General features: G+C 44.9%; 1 protein-coding gene across 2 annotated transcripts in view; it reads right to left on the bottom strand.

Annotated features, from left to right (window-relative positions):
- dock5 (dedicator of cytokinesis 5) overlaps window positions 1–11193 on the bottom strand; it is a 51334-nt gene extending 40141 nt beyond the window's left edge. For both annotated transcript variants that reach the window (XM_030416546.1, XM_030416547.1), the window contains exon 1: window positions 10753–11193. In XM_030416546.1, coding sequence (XP_030272406.1) covers window positions 10753–10795 — 43 coding nt within the window. In that variant the 5' untranslated portion in view covers window positions 10796–11193. The remainder of the gene's footprint in view (window positions 1–10752) is intronic.
- Window positions 11194–19416: the final 8223 nt, after the last annotated feature.

Raw genomic sequence — 19416 nt, 5'->3', positions numbered from 1 at the left:
TATGGGAGGGATCACACACGGATACGTCTGTGCACACACACACCCACACAGTAAACCAGATGGTGTTGCAAAAGAGAAACCTTGGCAAACAGTTGTGTAGCAAAGGTCTTTGTAACAACTTGAGGGAGCTGCAATAGCGCGCTGCCACTCGTATACAGCGAGATAGAGGAACCTCGGCCCTGCCCTGACTTGCATGGCGATAATGCTCGTTGCTGGAGGCTAGATTTCACAGCACGCTTCAACTGGCTCAGCTTATCACACCTCAGTCTGAATACCAAAACTTGACATGACTGAGTCCGACTGGCCCTCTCTCCCTCCACGACTTCCTCCTCACTCAGAGATATTTTCCGGCTTTCCACAGAACACATTTGCTCAGACAAAAACATCTCCACGGGGAATCTGTTTCTTCGTCCGAGACCGTGTTTGCGTATGCAGCTTGTGTCTTCTCTTAATATTAGGTCAGACACATGCAGGCTGTGTTGTTCAGATATCACCTGCACTTGACGCCTTCCTGTGAGATCCGCTTATCCAGACGGAAAAAAAGAAACAGCGCCGACACCTCGAAGTGTTCAGCACTGCCAGAATGTTACTCTGGACATTTACTCGATTACAAATGTGAGGTGCTTTACTGGAGGATTTCCATTTTGTCCGGTCTACTACATCTTAGATATCGATGTTGTACTTTTTACTCCACTACATTTGTCTGACAGCTTGAGTTACTTGTTACTTTCAGGATTACAAGTTTGCATCTGCTTCACGTGTTGATTTGAATGTTGAGTTGCAGCATTCTCTTAACCAACTGAAATAGCTCCAGACTTGTTTTAAAATGTAAAAAACATCATAAAATTCTCAAAAAACTACATTTAAACCTTGCCGAATTATCTATTAGCACTTCCTGTTTGCAGTGAACCTGTGGATGTACAGACAACTATCACGGGACTACTTTGATACTGAAGAAAACTTAAAAACATGATATTTCTAAGGCAGGTTCTGCACATCGGACAACTGAAGCAGCTGGAGACTTGATTTAAAACGGAAAACAAACAGCCAGAAAACATGAAACGGCTCCGTACAGCTAATCCAAGTCTCCAGAAGCTCTGAGCTGTACCTCCTTCTTAAAAATGAAATCTACACAGTAGCTGCTAAAAGCAAACACAAGCCGAGGGTGTAGATAACTTGTTTTAAAAATTAATTTGGGATCTCAGGGCTTCAGAAGACCAGACAAGCTGTATGGAGCCACGACATTTCTATACTGTGAAGCTCCAGAAATGTTTAGTGGGTAACGACTGGATTTACATCTTTGGGTGAACTGCTCCTTTAAGAAATAAGGAGGAACACTTTTATCACAAACATTCAAAACCAGCACATCTGATGTGGCTTTGACTGGATATGTAGTGAAGTAGAAGTACACAGTTTAATACCTAAACTCTTTAAAAAGCAGGAAAACGCGTCGTCACAAAGCTGAAATCAGGCTGTTTGTCCGACAACTTAAAAAGTTTTAAGCCTTTTCAGATAAACACGGTCCTCACAGGACGGCCGCGCTACCAACACGATGATTTTATAGAATATGATTAAACTAGCCGTCAGGAAAAAGGAGTCTTCTCGCTGACGGCCCTGTTTGCTTCCTGTATGTAGGTCACGCAGAGGCATCACTATTAAATTGAGACCCAGCATGTCGGACGTTAAACTGAAGGATCTGAAGCTTCTAAAACTCCGTCGATACCGAACACACTCTTTACTCCCTTCTTCAAATCAAAGTAGGAATTTCCTCACATCACAGCTTCGGTACAAAAACAACTCAGAAAGTCCAGTTCTTTTGAACTCACTGACAAAAATAGCATTTGGTTGACATGATGTGAATTCTCTTTAAAAAAAAGGAGGATTTGTTTCAGCAGGATTTCGTTCTGTGCAGCCAGAACAAATGTCGAATGAAACGTGCCTGGAAAAAATGAGATCTGCCTCTGGTCATGCCGAGAGTGACAATGGCCCATTCAGCAGCTTGACACAGTGTCCGGGCCCGGCAGCAGCGTGGCGACGAGCCAGTGTCAGGAGCCCAGCTGAGCGTGTTGTGATGCCACACTGTCCAAACTAACGGCAACAGTCTGGGCCTCATCTGAACCGAGATCTGCTTCTTTAACCTTGAACGCCGAGCCCGGAGCTGCTGATGTAAAGCCTCTATCCGTGCGGCTTGGAGTTTAAAGCACATTGTAATTTAAAATCAAAGTCTTGGCTTGTTCACCCTCAACGATTTATCATAGAAGTAGATTAGAAAACAATTAAAGGAGCACACGGCTGAACAGTTTGAGCGGCTGCTGGCAGCTCATCAAACTTAACACGACTCAGAAGAGAATCTATTGTTCACGCCGACACGTCGACAACTATTCCGACTTGTGGCATTCATAACACTCACAAACAAACAGAACAAACAGCTTAGCAACCAGCATGGAACATACAACAGTACAGAAAACAGGTCCGATGAATTTGTTCTGATTCTCGAGGGGAAAAGATATGAAACAATAAAGCAGTGATGGTGCACACAGGACACACACAAGTGTGCTTCACTGGTACACTGAAGCATGTACACAAAACATTTTATAAGACTATTAGAAAATAAGTGTCTTCACAATTAAAAGGAAATATTTTGGTTTAAACGCGACTAATACATGTTTGTTCTCACCAACATCTTATTTTCACTGGACTGGGTGGAAATGTGTCCTGAACCTCCAAGAAACCCCGAAGATCATTTACAAATAGTTCCCAAATGTTAGTTAAAGGGATATTCCGGTGTAAGTTTAATCCATGGTCTAACACACCATGAAACTGTGTTAGACTCCCTCTCGAGAGATCAAGTTAGCAGACCGCTAATTTACGGAGTTTTATCAACCTCAGAAACGACCGCACGACAACAATACACTGCAGTAAATGGATCCAAATATAAACCGCCACCAAAAAGCCACAAATAATGCTCAGAACAGCACCAAACTTCAGCAACAGTACAAATAGGGTCTCAGCACATAGTCTGGGGCATCTAACCTCCGCTAGCTTAGCTGGATTTCTACTGAAAAGCTGACTAAATTTACCACTCTTCTGCAGCAGCTTCCTGTTGACGGGAAGTCCCGACGAGTCGATTACCGAGTGCAGCAGAGTTCCGCGGCTCATGGATGAAAATGTATGATTATGACTCCATGGAAAAGCAATCAAAGTTCATATGTGTCTTACCTGCCAGTTTATAACAGTTATTATCGAGAGCGGACAGGGAAAAGAACGGAATTGAGCATTTCTAACCGCACTCGGTAATCGTCGCGTCGGGACTTCCCCGACCCGGAAGCTGATGGAGGAGAGTTGAAATCTGTTTTTAGAAATCCAGCTAAGCTAGCGGAGGTTAGATGCCCCGGACTATGTGCTGAGACCCTATTTTTACTGTTGCTGAAGTTTGGTGCTGTTCTGAGCATTATTTGTGGCTTTTTGGTGGCGGTTTATATTTGGATCCATTTACTGCAGTGTATTGTTGTCGTGCGGTCGTTTCTGAGGTTGATAAAACTCCGTAAATTAGCGGTCTGCTAACTTGATCTCTCGAGAGGGAGTCTAACACAGTTTCACTGTGATTTAGACCATGGATTAAATTTACACTGGAATATCCCTTTAAGTTCTTAATATCCATTGTCTCCACCCCAACGTCTCAGAACACGGTCTTGTGTGACGGGCAGATATCGTGTTCTGAGCCGACTAAACTTTTGGACGAGGAGAGGTGGACTCTGTGTTTACAGCATCGATGCTTTGTGTGCTCACACACCTCAGAGTTGATGCAGTAGATATCTCTGTTCTGTCATTTTGCAGCCCTGTGTTGTCTAATGACCAAATATCAGTATGGACTTTTTTCCGCTCCCTGATATTTGTATCAGCATCGGCGCTGACAGTCCAGTAGTGTTCGGGCTGCAGAGGATCCTGAGGGTTTCTTGGTTGTTCAGCACAAACTTCAGCCCGATCCGGTGAAATATTGGCAGCAGGTGAAGCGTCAGAAGACACAAAACGATGAGGAAATTTTCGCTCTGAGGGGCCAAACCTTAAAAAAAGCACGACTAAATAAGTATTAGGAGTTTAATAGAAGTCCACGACCTGAACCTTCTGAATTCCAACCTTATGTTCTTATAAAAACTCAACTATACAAAGATCAAGTGCTACTGAAGCAGGGAGCGGTTCAGTCTCTCTAACTGTAAAAGAAAGTCTATTAAAAGCTTATTTTTGAGCCAAATCTCCTCAGGCCAGACATTTCGAAACATAAAGGTAGAGAAGCCCTTTTGCCTGCCGTCTTCTGTCTAGACAGCCAGGAACGATCTGTAGCTCTTTAAACTCTGCCCCAGCTAATAAGTCCTTATAGGTTATCCATAAATCAGCGAGTTAATTCTCAGGTTCACGGGAAAAAAAAGGGAGAATATAGAGCAGCGAGGGCTCATCGTTTAATCCAGTTAAAAACCCGCTGCCACATTTAACTGAAAGAAAATTACACCGGACTCGTCTGAAGGAGAGAACGGCACTTTCTCCAAGTTCTCCAAGAATTACTCTGAAATGATGTCTTATAAATGACTGACGAACCGTCCGGTCAGTCCATCAGACACTGACCTCGCTGGCAGCAGTCAGCTGAGAGGTGAACAAACCAGGATGTACTGATTTGATCTGCGGAGGCTGTAAACCTCAACAGCTTTACATTTGCTTTGCAAATATCAGACTCCCACACACACTCAAGATGAAACACCTGCAGAACAAACAACTGCAAGCGATTCGTCATTTTATTTGTAGTTATTGCATAATTTTTAGAAAGCAGAAGTCGTGCCTGCGTACTCGAAGCCGCTGAGTGCAGCGAGCATTAGTCAGCTTTTATGAGTGCAGAGGCTTAAATGGTCGATCCCTAAAGAAAAACTCGAGGTGATTACAGGAAGGAGTGAGCACCTGCACGACATTACAATCATTAGGAATACAATATACACACACCAACACACAGCATGTGACCTCCAGGGGTCGGCTGCAGAAGTTATAGCAGAGTATCTGTGAACTTTCTCCTCCTCACAGCTTCAGAACGGCCTCGTTACTTTAGTTTGATGCATCTGAGGTGAATTCTGGATTCTTGTTATTTCCCAGCATCAGCAGACTGATGTGGACCTATCAGAGCACATCACGCACGGCAGACGCAGCGAGACGAGACAAAGACGTAAAAGCCGTAAGAAGGCGTAAACAGACAGAGAGGGAGACTGGAATGTGGAGAAAAGGCGTGTTAGTGTCTCGTATCTGCAGAGAGTTTCTGATTTTCTCTCTTTGTTGCTGCTCGGGACGCTTTACCAACCCAACATGTGTCTATGTGACGTCCTGGGAATGAGACTCAACAATCAACTGTCTTTGTGGTGCGTTCAGGAACAGCTGGGACAAATCCTACTCTATTCTACCTTTAACTTTAATAGTCTTTGAATTCTATTAATATGACGTGAGCTTCAGTTAGCTTTGACCACAAATGTCCTTCAGAGGGAGACTTTTTACTCTGATACTCTGAGTACATGTCAGAGCCTGTAATCTATTACTTTACTGGAGTAGAGTACTTTGACCAGAGTCTGTTTTTACACAAGTGTCTGATCTTCTCCTGGAGGAGAGGATGTGAGGTATTTCACGTCTCCTAGAAAACCGTCTTTAAAGAAACACCTTAAATGACTGACTTTTCACACGTTACATCTGAGCATGATTCGTGACATCACAGCCTGTTTGAAAGCCAATCATAACCTGAGATGAAACTATCTCAGGTGTGACACCTGGTACCTCCAGCGTGCACTACAGGATTTTAGTCCTGAACTTCACCTCACCTATGGTTTTTGGAGATTTGCACCCACTCCTGTGAACAATGATCAACATGTGATCGAGGAGCTGAAGAACAGCTCGCTGCTGGAGATCTAGCAGGCTAACCCTGCGTTCTAAAAGCTACACTACCACATTATCTGTATGCCCAGAAAATATGTATTATGTCCAGATATGAAGTATGTGAAATGCAGGATGTCCTTCTGCATCCAGTCACGTTTCGCAGTGTGCAGCCAGCATGTTTTTCTGGCTTTTCTGACCCACAACCGTCACATATGTCACCGCGTGTTGTGTAAATACAAACAGAGCTGAGAGAGCGCAAACATCTGACAGCTCACAGATGGATGAAGGCACATTCAAGTGTAAGAACCTTTTTCTTTGCACTGCACAATTTCATGCCAAGGCTGCGACGGATATAGAAGCAGCGGGGTGAAAGTTCAAGGAGCTCCCTCATGACAAAGCAGTAAGTAACGACTGTACGCACACTGCAGGCTACGGTACGTCCTTTCCCCTTCTGAAGGACGCACCTCCCAAAGAGTAAACGTAAAAAGAAGGAACTAGCGACAGCCAATCAGAGCAGACATTCCTGTACCGTCTCCCTCTCTCCTCTGCCGTCGTCCACGCAACCCAGCAACCCTTTACGGTGCATTTACTTGTGCAGAGCGAGAACAATAACAGAGTGTATTTCCTTGTGTTTTCACTTTAAATCAAGGCCCAAAAATCCTGCACCTCGTTCATCCCGTGTCACATCCTGCCTGTGTGGTGTTGTAACGTGTGTCTGCTGGTCTCTGATCAGTCATGTTCTGTGCAAACCGTAACGACTGCGAGGCTCCAGATTACAGGGCAGAGAGTTGTGTTGTGTGAACAGACGGCGATCTTTGAAAGTCGTGCAGCGAGACGAAGGCAAAAGAGACGTCGTCTCTTAAAATGAGACATATTTGCATATTCAGAGAGATGAACCGAGGGAGACGAAGCAGAATCTTTAACTAGTTATTGAGCTTCTTGTGTAGAATCGTGCTGCAGCAGAGTCTTTGCCCGTCACCGTTACTTTGCTTTTCACCCCAAACAAAGCCGGCATAATGCAGCTCATGTGTGAGGATTTAGAGAGCACGCTGGTGTTCGGCACAGGTAACAGCGTGTCAACCTTTTCACAGACGTTGATTCAGCTCCGTCACAACCTCTGGTGCCAATTAAAGCTGAAGAACAAGGCTGTGTTTGTACCTTTAAAGGGGAACGGTGAGGCAAACACAGGACTCAGGATTTACAGTAGAGGTGTGGAGTGTTCTGATGCATCCTGACTGAGGATGGGATGATGACAGATAACAGGTCACACACTTGTGTGATGTGTGTTACAGTAAGAATATTTGTGAATGCTGCAGAGCTGTTTTGCTGTGAAGCTGCAGAAATGTTTTGTGTGCGATGAAACGTCACTGAACTTTCCATCAGCACGAGGACGAGGAGATAATAACTGAATTTAGGGTGTGTTTGTTTTTGCGTGAACTCTTCCTTGAAGGAGACTTTGCCCTCAGACATCTGAAGCCTCGGGGTGACATCAGAGATGCACACGATGTTTAAAACCTCAGAGACAAAGTAAATTAAACTAAAGAAGCGAGTGCACGTGTTGTTCGCCCGCTGATTTCAACGCTTCACTTGAGTCTGTGGCGCTTCGCTTCTCTTCAGGATGCTGAATTAAGAAGCGATCCCATTATGACGGTGTCACACATGCGGCGTTAAAGATTGTGATATCTTAAGCTCCATATTATCCACATTTCCCTGTCAGCTAACATGATAGTGCCGATATTATCAGAAACCTTACGATCCCCTCTTTCATCTCAGAATGTATTTGGGCACAGCCGAGGGTTCACTAATCGGATTAAAAATGTAAGACCTTGTATAGCGTCCGATGGCATTTTGAGGATTAAGTACAGTGTTGGTGACTCCTGCCCCGCCTGTGAGGCGAGTGGCAGGAGGACGGCAGCGTCGACACAATCGCGCAGAGCAACAGTTTCGAACGTCGTACTGGGATCGAAAAGGATTAACACAAAACATTTCTCCACGTCGGCCGTTAAAACAAGGTCGTACGGAGCTGCGAGGGGGCGTGTTGCTGCTGCAGGGCGCTCCTCAATCTGTGGGGTTCAAATGTTTATAGTCACAACAGCAGCCGGAGATAAGACGGTGAGAGGAGCCGACGTATTTTCAGTCAGAGCTGCAACTAGCAGCCAAAGCAAAGTATTGTGATAACTGATTAATCCGTTCTGTCAGCATCTGTTAATTCCAGTGTCATAAATGTGACCATTTGCTTTTTCTTTGTCATTTCTGATTGTAAATAAAGAGTTTTGGACTATAAAGAAGCCGAGGCAGCATAAAGTCCTCACATCCTGTCCTCCAGGAGAAGTTCTGATGCTTGTGTAAGTACTGATTCAGCTTGTTTACTCCAGTAAAGTAATAGATTACAGGCTCTGACATGTACTCAGAGTATCAGAGTAAAAAGTCTCCCTCTGAAGGACATTTGTGGTCAAAGCTAACTGAAGCTCACGTCATATTAATAGAATTCAAAGACTATTAAAGTTAAAGGTAGAATCAGCAGGATTTGTCCCAGCTGTTCCTGAACGCACCACAAAGACAGTTGATTGTTGAGTCTCATTCCCAGGACGTCAAATAGACACATGTTGGGTTGGTAAAGCGTCCCGAGCAGCAACAAAGAGAGAAAATCAGAAACTCTCTGCAGATACGAGACACTAACACGCCTTTTCTCCACATTCCAGTCTCCCTCTCTGTCTGTTTACGCCTTCTGACGGCTTTTACGTCTTTGTCTCGTCTCGCTGCGTCTGCCGTGCGTGATGTGCTCTGATTGGTCCACATCAGTCTGCTGATGGTGGGAAATAACAAGAATCCAGAATTCACCTCAGATGCATCAAACTAAAGTAACAAGCCTGTTTTTAAAATGTGAGTTCAGATGTTTGTGTTCAGTCTCACAGATACTCGAGTAAAGTACAGATACCTGAAACATCCACTGAAGCACAGTAATGAAGTATTTGTACTCTGTAGCAGTCTGAAGATGTCATTCTGTGAGGACTTGTTACAAACAAGTAGTGAATGAGTTTTTGATTTACTAAATTTGTCCACATTCATTTTCCAACACAGAAGCGAATCAAACACCCCGAGAAAATCCTTGAGAACCCTCCAGGGAAGCAAAAATAAACGTGTACAAAGCGATTAGATAACAACGTTTAAGAGGCTGTTCTTGCACTGATGAATACAGGCGTGTCTTCACATTCTGGCCTTGGGCACAACATTTCCAGAACCTCTCATCTCGACGTTAAAAAAAAAGAAAAAGAAGCGATGAATCATGAGAAATAATCTGCAGATTAATAAATAATAAAAAAAAATAATCTTGTAGTTGCCTCTGATTCACACACACACGCACACACATGCTGCAGACGGACTGTGTTCATGCAGATGTTTTAACCTCATGTGTAACACATCTGCTGCACACCAGGAAACCACCGTCTGAGGGAGCGCGTGTCGCTTTAAGAGCCACCGGCCGACCTGTAAAGTCCTCTCACTAAACCTGGAAAGAATTTCTCACAGAGCCGAGTAGCTGTGCTGATTTACCCCGAGGGTGTGGAGGAGCGCTGATAACACACACACACACACACACACACACACACACACACTAAAATACTACTAATCAGAAAAAAGCCGAGGATCAGATCTGATACCAGGCCGACCTGCAGTGTACAGTTACTCTATTTAAACACTGATGGAATGTAACTGAGTACATTTACTCAATAACTGTACTTAGGAACACATTTGAAGTACTTGTACTCAGTTTAAATTCTTAGTATTTCCATTTTCTGCTCCTGTGTACTTCAGCTCGACGACACTTCGGAGGCAAATATTGTACTTTTTTACTCCACTACATGTATCTGATTACTTTGAGTTACTTGGAAGTATAAAGTAGCAAAGTAAAATTGTAATCAAGCCCAGCTGTTGAGTAAATGTATTCGGTTACCTTTCATTATAGTAGTAGCAGAGAAGTATCAAGTAGCAGGAAATGGAAATACTTAATATCTGTTGTCTACTTCTTTACACGCCGCTACATTAGTAACTTCTAGTTACTCTGCAGATTACATCAGAGCCAACAGCACGTTTTTTAAATGAATCTGATCAGATATCAGATTAAAAACAACAACAACAACAACAACAACACAAACATGGCTGCTGAATATCAGATCCAACTTTTACTGCTGTGAAATCTGAACATGAGATCTTTGGGGAACTATTTTGAGTAAATGTACTCAGTTACATTCCAGCAGCCGCGGGGCCACACCTCACTGCAGTCTGGACTACAACCCTGTGGAGTTACAGGGACTTCAGAGAGCCTGCTGGTCTCTGGGGGACTCAGTTCTGTCTGCTGGGCTCTGACTGACACTCAGATCCTGCCCTCTTATCTGACATGCGCTCAGCTCGGGCTCCCATGTGGGGCCCCACATGGGGGTCCTGTCCTGGAAGGGGGGCTTCAGTGGACCTTCCAGCACACGGAGGGTCCAGTAAAGTCCCCCTCTGGAGTCCCAACGAGTCCGCTCGGTGAGATTAGGCAGCAGAATGGCTGGTGTGCTCACTGAACTCTTGGCTGCTCTCCACTGATCCTCAGACAGTTACACAAGTCATTTACTGCAACAACTGAACATCCAGATCCGACCCAGGACCAGGACCAGGACCAGGCGGCTCCACAGCGACTCATCCAGAACACTACAAAAGTTCGTGACTCCCCCCATCCCCGGCTGGTGTGGTGGTGTGGCGGACCCGACACGCACCAACACCACCCACAACAACAACACTGTTTCCCAACTTTCAGGGAGTTTCACTCGGCGAGCAAACGCGCACGCAGCGCCGAACCGGAGGACTTACCGACTCCGTACTTCTCCTTCTTGGTGGGGATCCAACGGGTCATGGCGGAGCAGAGCGCGGAACCGGCTTCAATACATAAATAACTATATACAAAACGCTAAACGAGGACGGGCGGTGGACTCCTGCTCGTCCCGAAGTCTACAGTTCCGCCATCATGACTTGTAAACGGGGAGGTGGGGAAGGAGGAGGAGGAGGAGGAGCAGGAGGGCGCACACGGCCGGGAGCAGGGAGGAGAGGACGAGGCGTGAACCAGCAGCGTCCTGAACAACAACCCGCACACTGAGTCCATCCAGGAAGACTTGAGGAAGAGGAAGAAGACAGTCGATACCTGCAGCAGAACTTCACATCAGAGCTCAGATCCAGTTCTGGAAGATGAAATGGGACGGAACCGTCGTGCGTCAGGGACTCACTTCACTTCACTTCACTTCACTTCAGCAGCTGCTGGCACGTTAAAGGAGCTCTGTGACGGAATCCAAGCGCACAAGTTTTAAGTTGACAATAACAATGACGTCACGATACAAACTAGGTCCCAGAACTCTGTTTGAAGCTAGAGAGGTGGCAGGGTCCGCCACATGTAAACAAACAGAACAGGATGAAACTTTTTTTTTTTTCCTTTTTTTAATGCCTGAACAAACTAAATAATCAAACTCTGTTTGTTTCTCACTGCTGAATAAAACAAAACTGACCTTAAAGGACAACACAGCTTCATACTTTTGTTTACATGTGGCGGACCCTGCCACCTTTCTGGCTTCAATGGAGTTCAGGGACCTTGTTTACCTCTGAGAACTGCTCGTTTATTCACTGATGGGGAAAAAATGGTATTATCACCTCATTAATATTGTAAATGATAAAATTCTGAGTTTGAATTTCTTCTCCAAAACTACGTACTGCCCCTTTAAATAAAAAAAAAGCCATAATAAAATTACACATTCTTGTTATCCTCACTTCTGATTTACAAATGCAGTACATGTTGAATTACTCTGCCAGAAACTACTTCCTGTTGCAGATTTAATGACCATTAAACTGTTATTTTTGTTGCTTAAAGGGACATTACGTAGTTTTGTAGAAAAAAATCAAACTCAGAATATTAATGAGGTAATAACACAAACCTTTTTTTCCATATGAGACTACAGAGTTGTCTGTGACATTGTTTGTAGGCTAACATTAGCTTCTTACTGCTACTTATTTAATTTCAACTGTGACAATTATCTTGATGAACAAAACTTGCAGAACATGTTAGCATCACAAACTTGTGTTTGTCACAGAGTGAGTAACCGGGTCATGATTTTTGGAGAGACACACGGCTGTTGAGTTCTTCGAATATATTTTTTTTGGCGCTTCGAGCACCAACAAGCCGAGTGCCATCTTTAGTTTCATTATATTGTAGAGAAGGCCGACGTCTGTACGGCTGATATCTTCCCGAGTTAGCCCTCAAAAAACAAAGATTAATTCAATCAAATTTCTTTAATCATGTCATTAATCATTTTCCATCATCTGAGCATGATCGACAGTCACTTTACACAGGAAGTCTTTGGGGTCTTGGAACCATTTTGGATCTTGAACCATGACAACATGTGGTTTCTTTTGGGGCCGTGACCCCACGTTACATTTCAGCTTCGGCTCTCCAAGGTGAAAGATTTGTCCCCCCTCCTCGATCGAGGTTGGATAAATGACGCTAGCTAACAGGGACAAATATGTATTTATGATTCTGGGGGTTGAACTGTCCCTTTAAATGTCATTCCAACACGGCTGGTGTTTCCCAAATGGCGCTCTCCTCCCTCCTTCCCTGCCCTGTGAAGTCATTTACAGCTGCTGGCTGAGATCTGGTCGTCCACTTAGCCTTTTGTTTGCCCATCATGTGTGTTTTTTTTCCTCCGGTCAGCCAACTGGTGCTGTCAATAACGTCCGAACACCCAGCGCTTTTGTTCGTTCCCTTTGAAAGTGTGATGTCCATTGTGATGTGGCTGCTTTTAAAACACAGCTTGTGGTGAATTAGCCCCTACAGGACGCGGCGTGATTGAAGGCCATTACTGGATCTTATTATGTGGAATCTATTGAACATATGGCAACTGCAGAACAGCGTTGTGAGAGGCCGTTTACCCGCCAAAACTATATAATCAAGAGAAGATGAATTTAATAGCCCCTTTTCACAAAGTTAGAAGCGTACATGTGTGGAGTGTTTTCTTGTTTTTCAGACCAAGATGACATTTTTTCTTTCGGCTGTGAGGTGAACAAAAAGTCGCACAGCTCAAGGATTCAAACAAAATGACCGAGCTCATCCTGAGAGTAAAGTAGTGACGTATCTCGCAGCTATACGTAGAATATCCACTGATAACTGGAGCTGTTACACATGATTATTCTGGCCTATTTCCGTCGGAGCTGCAGGTGCTGAGCGTCTGAATTTACTGTAAATCTGCTCGTGCCCTTTTCACCACTGACTCTCCTCATCCCTCCTGCACATCAGCTCAAATGTGAGGAGCTGATAGTTCAAAAAAAGTGAGAAAAACAATCAAATCTGCAAAAAGGAATACAATATTGCCATCAACTGACTGCTTTGTGCTATTGCATACAGGAGAAACACCCCTGATAAAACCTCCAGATCAGGTCACATTAAGTTCTGACGTGGTGTTTTAGATATCTGCTCCGATGCAGCTACAACTGAGAATCTTTAAGTTAATCTCATTCAGCTGGTGGCGTGCCGGTCGGGGTTAGTTTGCGTGCCTGTCTCGCGTGAGTGTGTTTAACATCTCGACGAGCAAACAGGGCTGAAACTCTTGAGTTCATCTGGAGTTGAGGGCTCAGTAAGCGATAGGAGTCGACAGGCTGAGTCTTCACAGGGGATCTCATTTTCTCAATGAGATCATATCACGCTAAGCCTCCGACATCCAACTATTAAAAGTAAAGCAGAATCCTGGTGACGGTAATAAAAGATACATGTGGACGCGTGGGATTAAACTGGTTCACGTGAAGACGACCGCGCTGGTCTTGTGCGTGAAAGTGAGGGAGTGCTGTGGTGCGAGCTGGCTGTCGTTAGTTTAGATAAAGAAGAGATGAAGCTACTGTCTCCAAAGTAGGGAATCCTCTCCATCCTGTTTACTTTGCCTCGGGGCTTCTCAGCGTGATGCCGAACAGCCTCGCCACGAATTAACATTTAGCGTGATCGACACTTGAAAGAATAATAACCTCCGTCCACCTCCTCACACTCTGGAGCCTCAGATCAGTTTGCGTGCTCGAGTGCACATGTGTGTTACAGAACACTGAGCATCCATATGTATGAACTGTCGCACTGACCTGGTTTGACTCGGCTGTTGTTCGGAGGCCGACATTAAAACCAAAGTTGGTGAGCTGTGATTTGTGTGATGTGAGGGAGTGTAATGCTTCAGAGACCTCTGAGTGGTCGGACTCTAAACGCTGGTTGTATCCCCCGCTGAGGCGTTCAAGTCCTGAGACAAAAGCAGACAAAAGGCCTAATGGATTTATGGGTCCGCTGCCAGGACCGCATGACGCCACAGGCAAATTGGGCCTCAGCATCCACCTGGCTGCCTGGCAGCAGAATCAGGTAATCGCCCGGGCCTGCAGTGCTGTAGCAGACAGGTCAATGCACAAGAGCTCGATGTCCTGGAGCAGAATCTGATATGCAGTGTTGGTGCAGTCGTATCAGGACTTCTCTACCTTTACAGAATATATGTTCGTCAGTGCTTCTGTCAGCCCGTCTCCATGGTCACAGTGTGAGGATACAAGCAGCCGTCACGTGTCCGTGCTAATATTGACACCTACGTGGACTCCAGTGTGTTGACTCTGCCTGTGATCCATTCTTCGATCTGATAAAAGGTACAGGCCGCACATAATCTATAATAGGCAAACTCTAAAGGTTTGACTCACAGCTCAGTCTGAAGAAAAATACAGACACGACTGCAGCAAATGTGTGGCGTTAAAAGGAACAGTTCGCACAAAAAAAAGGAAATTGTTGTTCCTCATGCTGACATGAAGTCAGGTGATGTTTGGTAGTCCACAAAACATTTCTGGAGCTTCACAGCGAAACTACGTTGCAGCGTAGAAGCAGATGAGGACTTTAAAATGTTTGTTATCTTTTAAATGGTACCATCCAGCTCGCCAGGCATAATCCAAGTTTCTGCAAACCCAGAGAACCCAAACTGATTTGAAGTGATGTAATTTACGCCCCTTTTTAAGCTACAATCTTCACTGAAGCTGCTAAGCTAAAAGCAAGTGGGTGCAAGAGCTCGAAAGTGTGTTGATGGTGTAAATAAATTCTTATCAGATCAATGGAAATGTCTAAATTTCAAGAGACCTGGATTACATTTAATCTCAGTTGTTTTGCAGAAAACTGCAACATGTTTTCGCAGCGGAGCTCCAGAAATGTATCGTGGACTGTAAAACTTGCGCCGACCTTCCATCGGCACGGGGATGAGGAGATAATGACTTTGAATTTTCATTTGATATGATCACAGTCCTCAGGTGAGTCAGGGTGAGCACATTATACCCACAAGTCTAACATCTCATTTCCAGGTTGTGATTCACGGCCGAGGATGTGGCCTGAGGCTCCTGCATTTGTCTCCATATGACTCAGTGAAGCATCCTTTGTGCCCCTGTAGCGGGTACAAAAGGCCATCTGAAAACTGTAGCCATGTGTACACCAGGAGAAAGCGAGCATCTATTTTTAGAGCCGGAGTGCCACATCTCTAAATGAAATAGGCTCTGTCTGCTGTCTTCCAGGCAAATGTGAAGGCTCATTCAGCACGGCCTTTTTAATTAGGTGATTCTCCCAGATCAGCAGAGGGAGCCACAGCTCTTATCTGAGACGTCCTTTTCTTTGTGGAGACAAAAGTGTGGCTGTGCGACAACCAAACAGACAGACTGCAGCGTGACCACCCTCACTGTCTGGACCGCAGCCCGAGCTGTCTGAGAAGAGCGAGCATATCCACCTCAAACCTGAAAAAAAAAACATAATCAGGACGCGAAAGGAGGAGAAGGTGAATCATTTTCTTTCCAAAGACATGGAAAACATTTCCCTCCAGTATTCATTACGAGACTGAATGTAAAATGTTTTTTAGATTGCAGATGCATTCTGGTGCAGCGTTCCACCTCAGCATCAATTTGGTTGTCAAGGTTATCACGCGGGCCTGAGCACAGAACCAAATAACAACCAGCGGTGCCGCAGCTTTTTCTGACATCGCGTCCAAAAACAGAATATGGCTGTATCCTCTATCCTCATGAAATGTGATATGTCTTTGTTGTGATGGAGAGCTGCTGTTCGTTTCTGTGTGTAGACAATGATTCATTGATTTGTGACTCATGGCCAAGATGGACTTTACACAATGTTCTGTTAACGTCTAGGAAGAGTTGAAGGTCAGCCGGCCCGATTCGTCCTTTTTCCTCCCCAACAGTTGTGAAATAAGTATGAGAGAAAAGTTGCCTCTTCTTAAGGAAATGTAAGAAAGCTAAAGTCCCGTTCCAAGTTTTTGTCAGCTTTTACAGAGGAGCAACAAAAAGCATCCTGGAAAACATCTCAGACTGGAACGGCTCGTTTGCAACCCAATCGCCAGAACAAATGTGATTGTACGTTTCTGCAAACCACAGATAAGCTGAAACCTTATATTTCCTTATTGTAACTTTGTGTTTCCTTTTCTATTTTATGTTGGGACTGTGCTTTTGTTTTCGTCAGGTTCAGGCAAGAAAACCTCTTGGTTGGGGTTCGAAAAACATCGTTTCAACTTAAAATACTTCCTTTGGTCACCACAACTACTGGAAATCATCCAGAGGTGTTTTTTTTTTTTTTATATCCATGCGAGCCAAAGTGCCCTCTTTGGGAGCCGAAACGCACGCTAAAGTGCCCTCGTGGGAGCCAAAACGCGCGCTAAATTGCCCTCTTGGGGAGCCAAAACACATGCTAAAGTGCCCTCTTGGGAGCCAAAACGCACGCTAAAATGCCCTCTTGGGAGCCAAAACGCATGTTAAAGTGCCCTCTTGGTTGGCAAAACACACTAAACTGCCCCCTTGGCTGGTTAAAACATGGTAAACTGCCCTCTTGGGAGCCCAAAATGTGCACTAAAGTGCCCTCTTGGGAGCCAAAACGCACGCTAAAGTGCTCTCTTGGGAGCCAAAACGCGCGCTCAAGTGCCCTCTTGGGAGCCAAAACATACGCTAAAGTGCCTTCTTGGGAGCCAAAACGCACGCTAAAGTGCCCTCTTGGGAGCCAAAACCTGCGCTCAAGTGCCCTCTTGGTTGGCAAAACACACTAAACTGCCCTCTTGGGAGCCCAAAATGCGCACTCAAGACTAGACTAAACTTCTCTCCTGGGAGCCAAAACGTGCGCTTAAGTGCCCTTTTCAGTGGCGCGCTGTATTTTCGCCCCTGCCCTTCAAGAAGTCTGTGCACGCCACTGCTTACAGATGTTGAAATTGGAATTGTAACTCCTCCTCCACCTCCTCTGCTTCCTCAGATGAAAGTCAGGTCATTAACATGTATAGTGACACATATTAGAAATGTCACGTACTGTCGTGAACGTATCAGTAGTTTGCAGTCATAATTCTCTAAGCAACATGCACACAAATGAAAAAATAAAAGATATTCATGATGGGCTGTGGAGGATGACCTCAGGAGTCTCAGCCTGAGGACAGAAGCTGCTCTGTAGTCTGGTGGTCTGGCAGGAAGTCTCTACAGCAGGTGATTTAAACCACCCAGAACATCACTGGTGCCCTTCTGCAGAGCATCAGTGACACCGCTGAGCCCGCTGAGCCCGCTGAGCCAACGTGACTGTGATTTCGGGGCGATTTGAATAAGACTAATATGATTTGATCTGCAGTGAGACGTCTGCACGGAGCCTAAAGGATACTGAAAGATAACACCCACCCAGCCACAGTCTGCTCACCCTGCTGCCAGGCGGCAGGAGATCCAGAGCGTCAGACCACAGAACAGACTGCGAGGCTCCTGAACTCATCTCAACCATGAAGAGCTTCTCTCTCACCCAATAACTGATGATTAGTTATCAATTATTATGTCTATGTTTTTGTTATTCTGTGTGCATGTAGTGTCAGGAATTAAAACAAAGATTTCACAGCTCAGTCACGGAATAAAACGTTGTCAGTTTACGTTTCTGCAAACCGCTGATGCGTTCAGTTTACAACCTTGCTTTCATATCGGGAGGTGGAGAGATCGCAGTTAGCTCTAACCAAGAGCAGCATTATTACAAGATAAAGTAGGAAATAAAATGTAAAGACATGCATGCTCAACATATCTGTGGTTTGCAGAAACGTCCACTCCCAACATTTATTCTGGTGATTGTGTCCTAATGTAATGACACAGTCTTGTCCTGCATGAGGTTTCCTGTAATGTTATAAAAATCTGAATGAAGATGTCAAACACACAAACTAGATGTCTCTTGTTTGGGTTCCTGTACTGGTGCTTATTCCTCTTTCTTTTTTTCACAGGAAACCATCTGCTGCTGATGTCTCGCGCTGCATCTTCAGCTCTTTGTTTTTCATCAAAGGATGGAGCGTTTGGGAGGTCCTGGCGGGCCTCGCTGATGGGTCTCCCTCCGTCTGACACAGTGTAGGCCCACAACAGGGAGAGGGAGTTATAAGATTTATATCCCGGTCTGTTCCCGTCCCGAATGTGACGGATGAAATAAAGGATGAAACTCAATATCTGAGCGATGAAATGTGGTAAAAATAATACAGCATTGCTTTGATATGCTGCCTTTACAGGAGATCTGTGTCCCATCATGCCCTGAGATGCACACACACAGTGTTCACACACACACACACACACACACACACACACACTGTACAAACACACACACACACACACAGCCTTGAAGCCTCCTGTAGCTGTGTGCAACAAGATGGATGATACACATGAGCACCATGAGGAGGATTTATATTTATCCTGCTGTGGTTTACTGTAATTGTTGAGAAGAGCTCAATCATGACTTAATCATCCTGTCTGCAGGGAGGTAAGTGCATTAAAGGAACAGTTCACCAAAAGTGATCTACTTTACTTTTTCCTGCACTTCGGGTGAAGTGTCGCAGTCCACAAAACATTTCTGGAGCTTCACAGCAGAGTTGAGTTGCAGCTTTCTGCTAAACAACTGAAGCAGTTGGAGACTTTGGAGAACGCCACGACGCTTTTGCTGTGAAACTCCAGAGTGTCTTGTCCAAATGTCTTTCGTTTTCTGCGAACTGTTCCTTTAAGATCCAGCCATAGGGTTGATCGTGACCGTACCTTTAATCAATAATAAAACATTAACAGTATTGCTGTCTCTTTGAGTGCTCAAAGGTGTGTCTGAGCGAGGCCAAATCCATTGCAAAGTATAATTTAGGATGATTAAATTGAGTGCTCCTCTGGAATGGCTCCTTCTGTACCGACGGAGAGCAACAGAAGGAGGAGGGTGGTGCAGTTTAGCTCGGGGCGGAGGTAAACCGAGGACAAGGAGGATGGAGAGGGAGCGGAGAAGGAGGCTGAATAAAGACTGGGGCATTTTCTCTGGCACACGCAAGATGTGCTCGTCCGTGAAGCGCTCGCAAAAAGTGTCATTATGCGGATACTTAATTAAAGGTTGATGCAATATTTCAAAGTGTGTTTCAGAAACATCAAACGGATCCTCACGCGCCACATCCACTCCTGTGTGTGTTTGTGTATCTGAAG

The sequence above is a fragment of the Sparus aurata genome, chromosome 5 (assembly GCF_900880675.1).
Source record: "Sparus aurata chromosome 5, fSpaAur1.1, whole genome shotgun sequence".
Lineage (NCBI taxonomy): Eukaryota > Metazoa > Chordata > Actinopteri > Spariformes > Sparidae > Sparus > Sparus aurata.
This window is presented reverse-complemented; position numbering and strand designations above follow the sequence as displayed.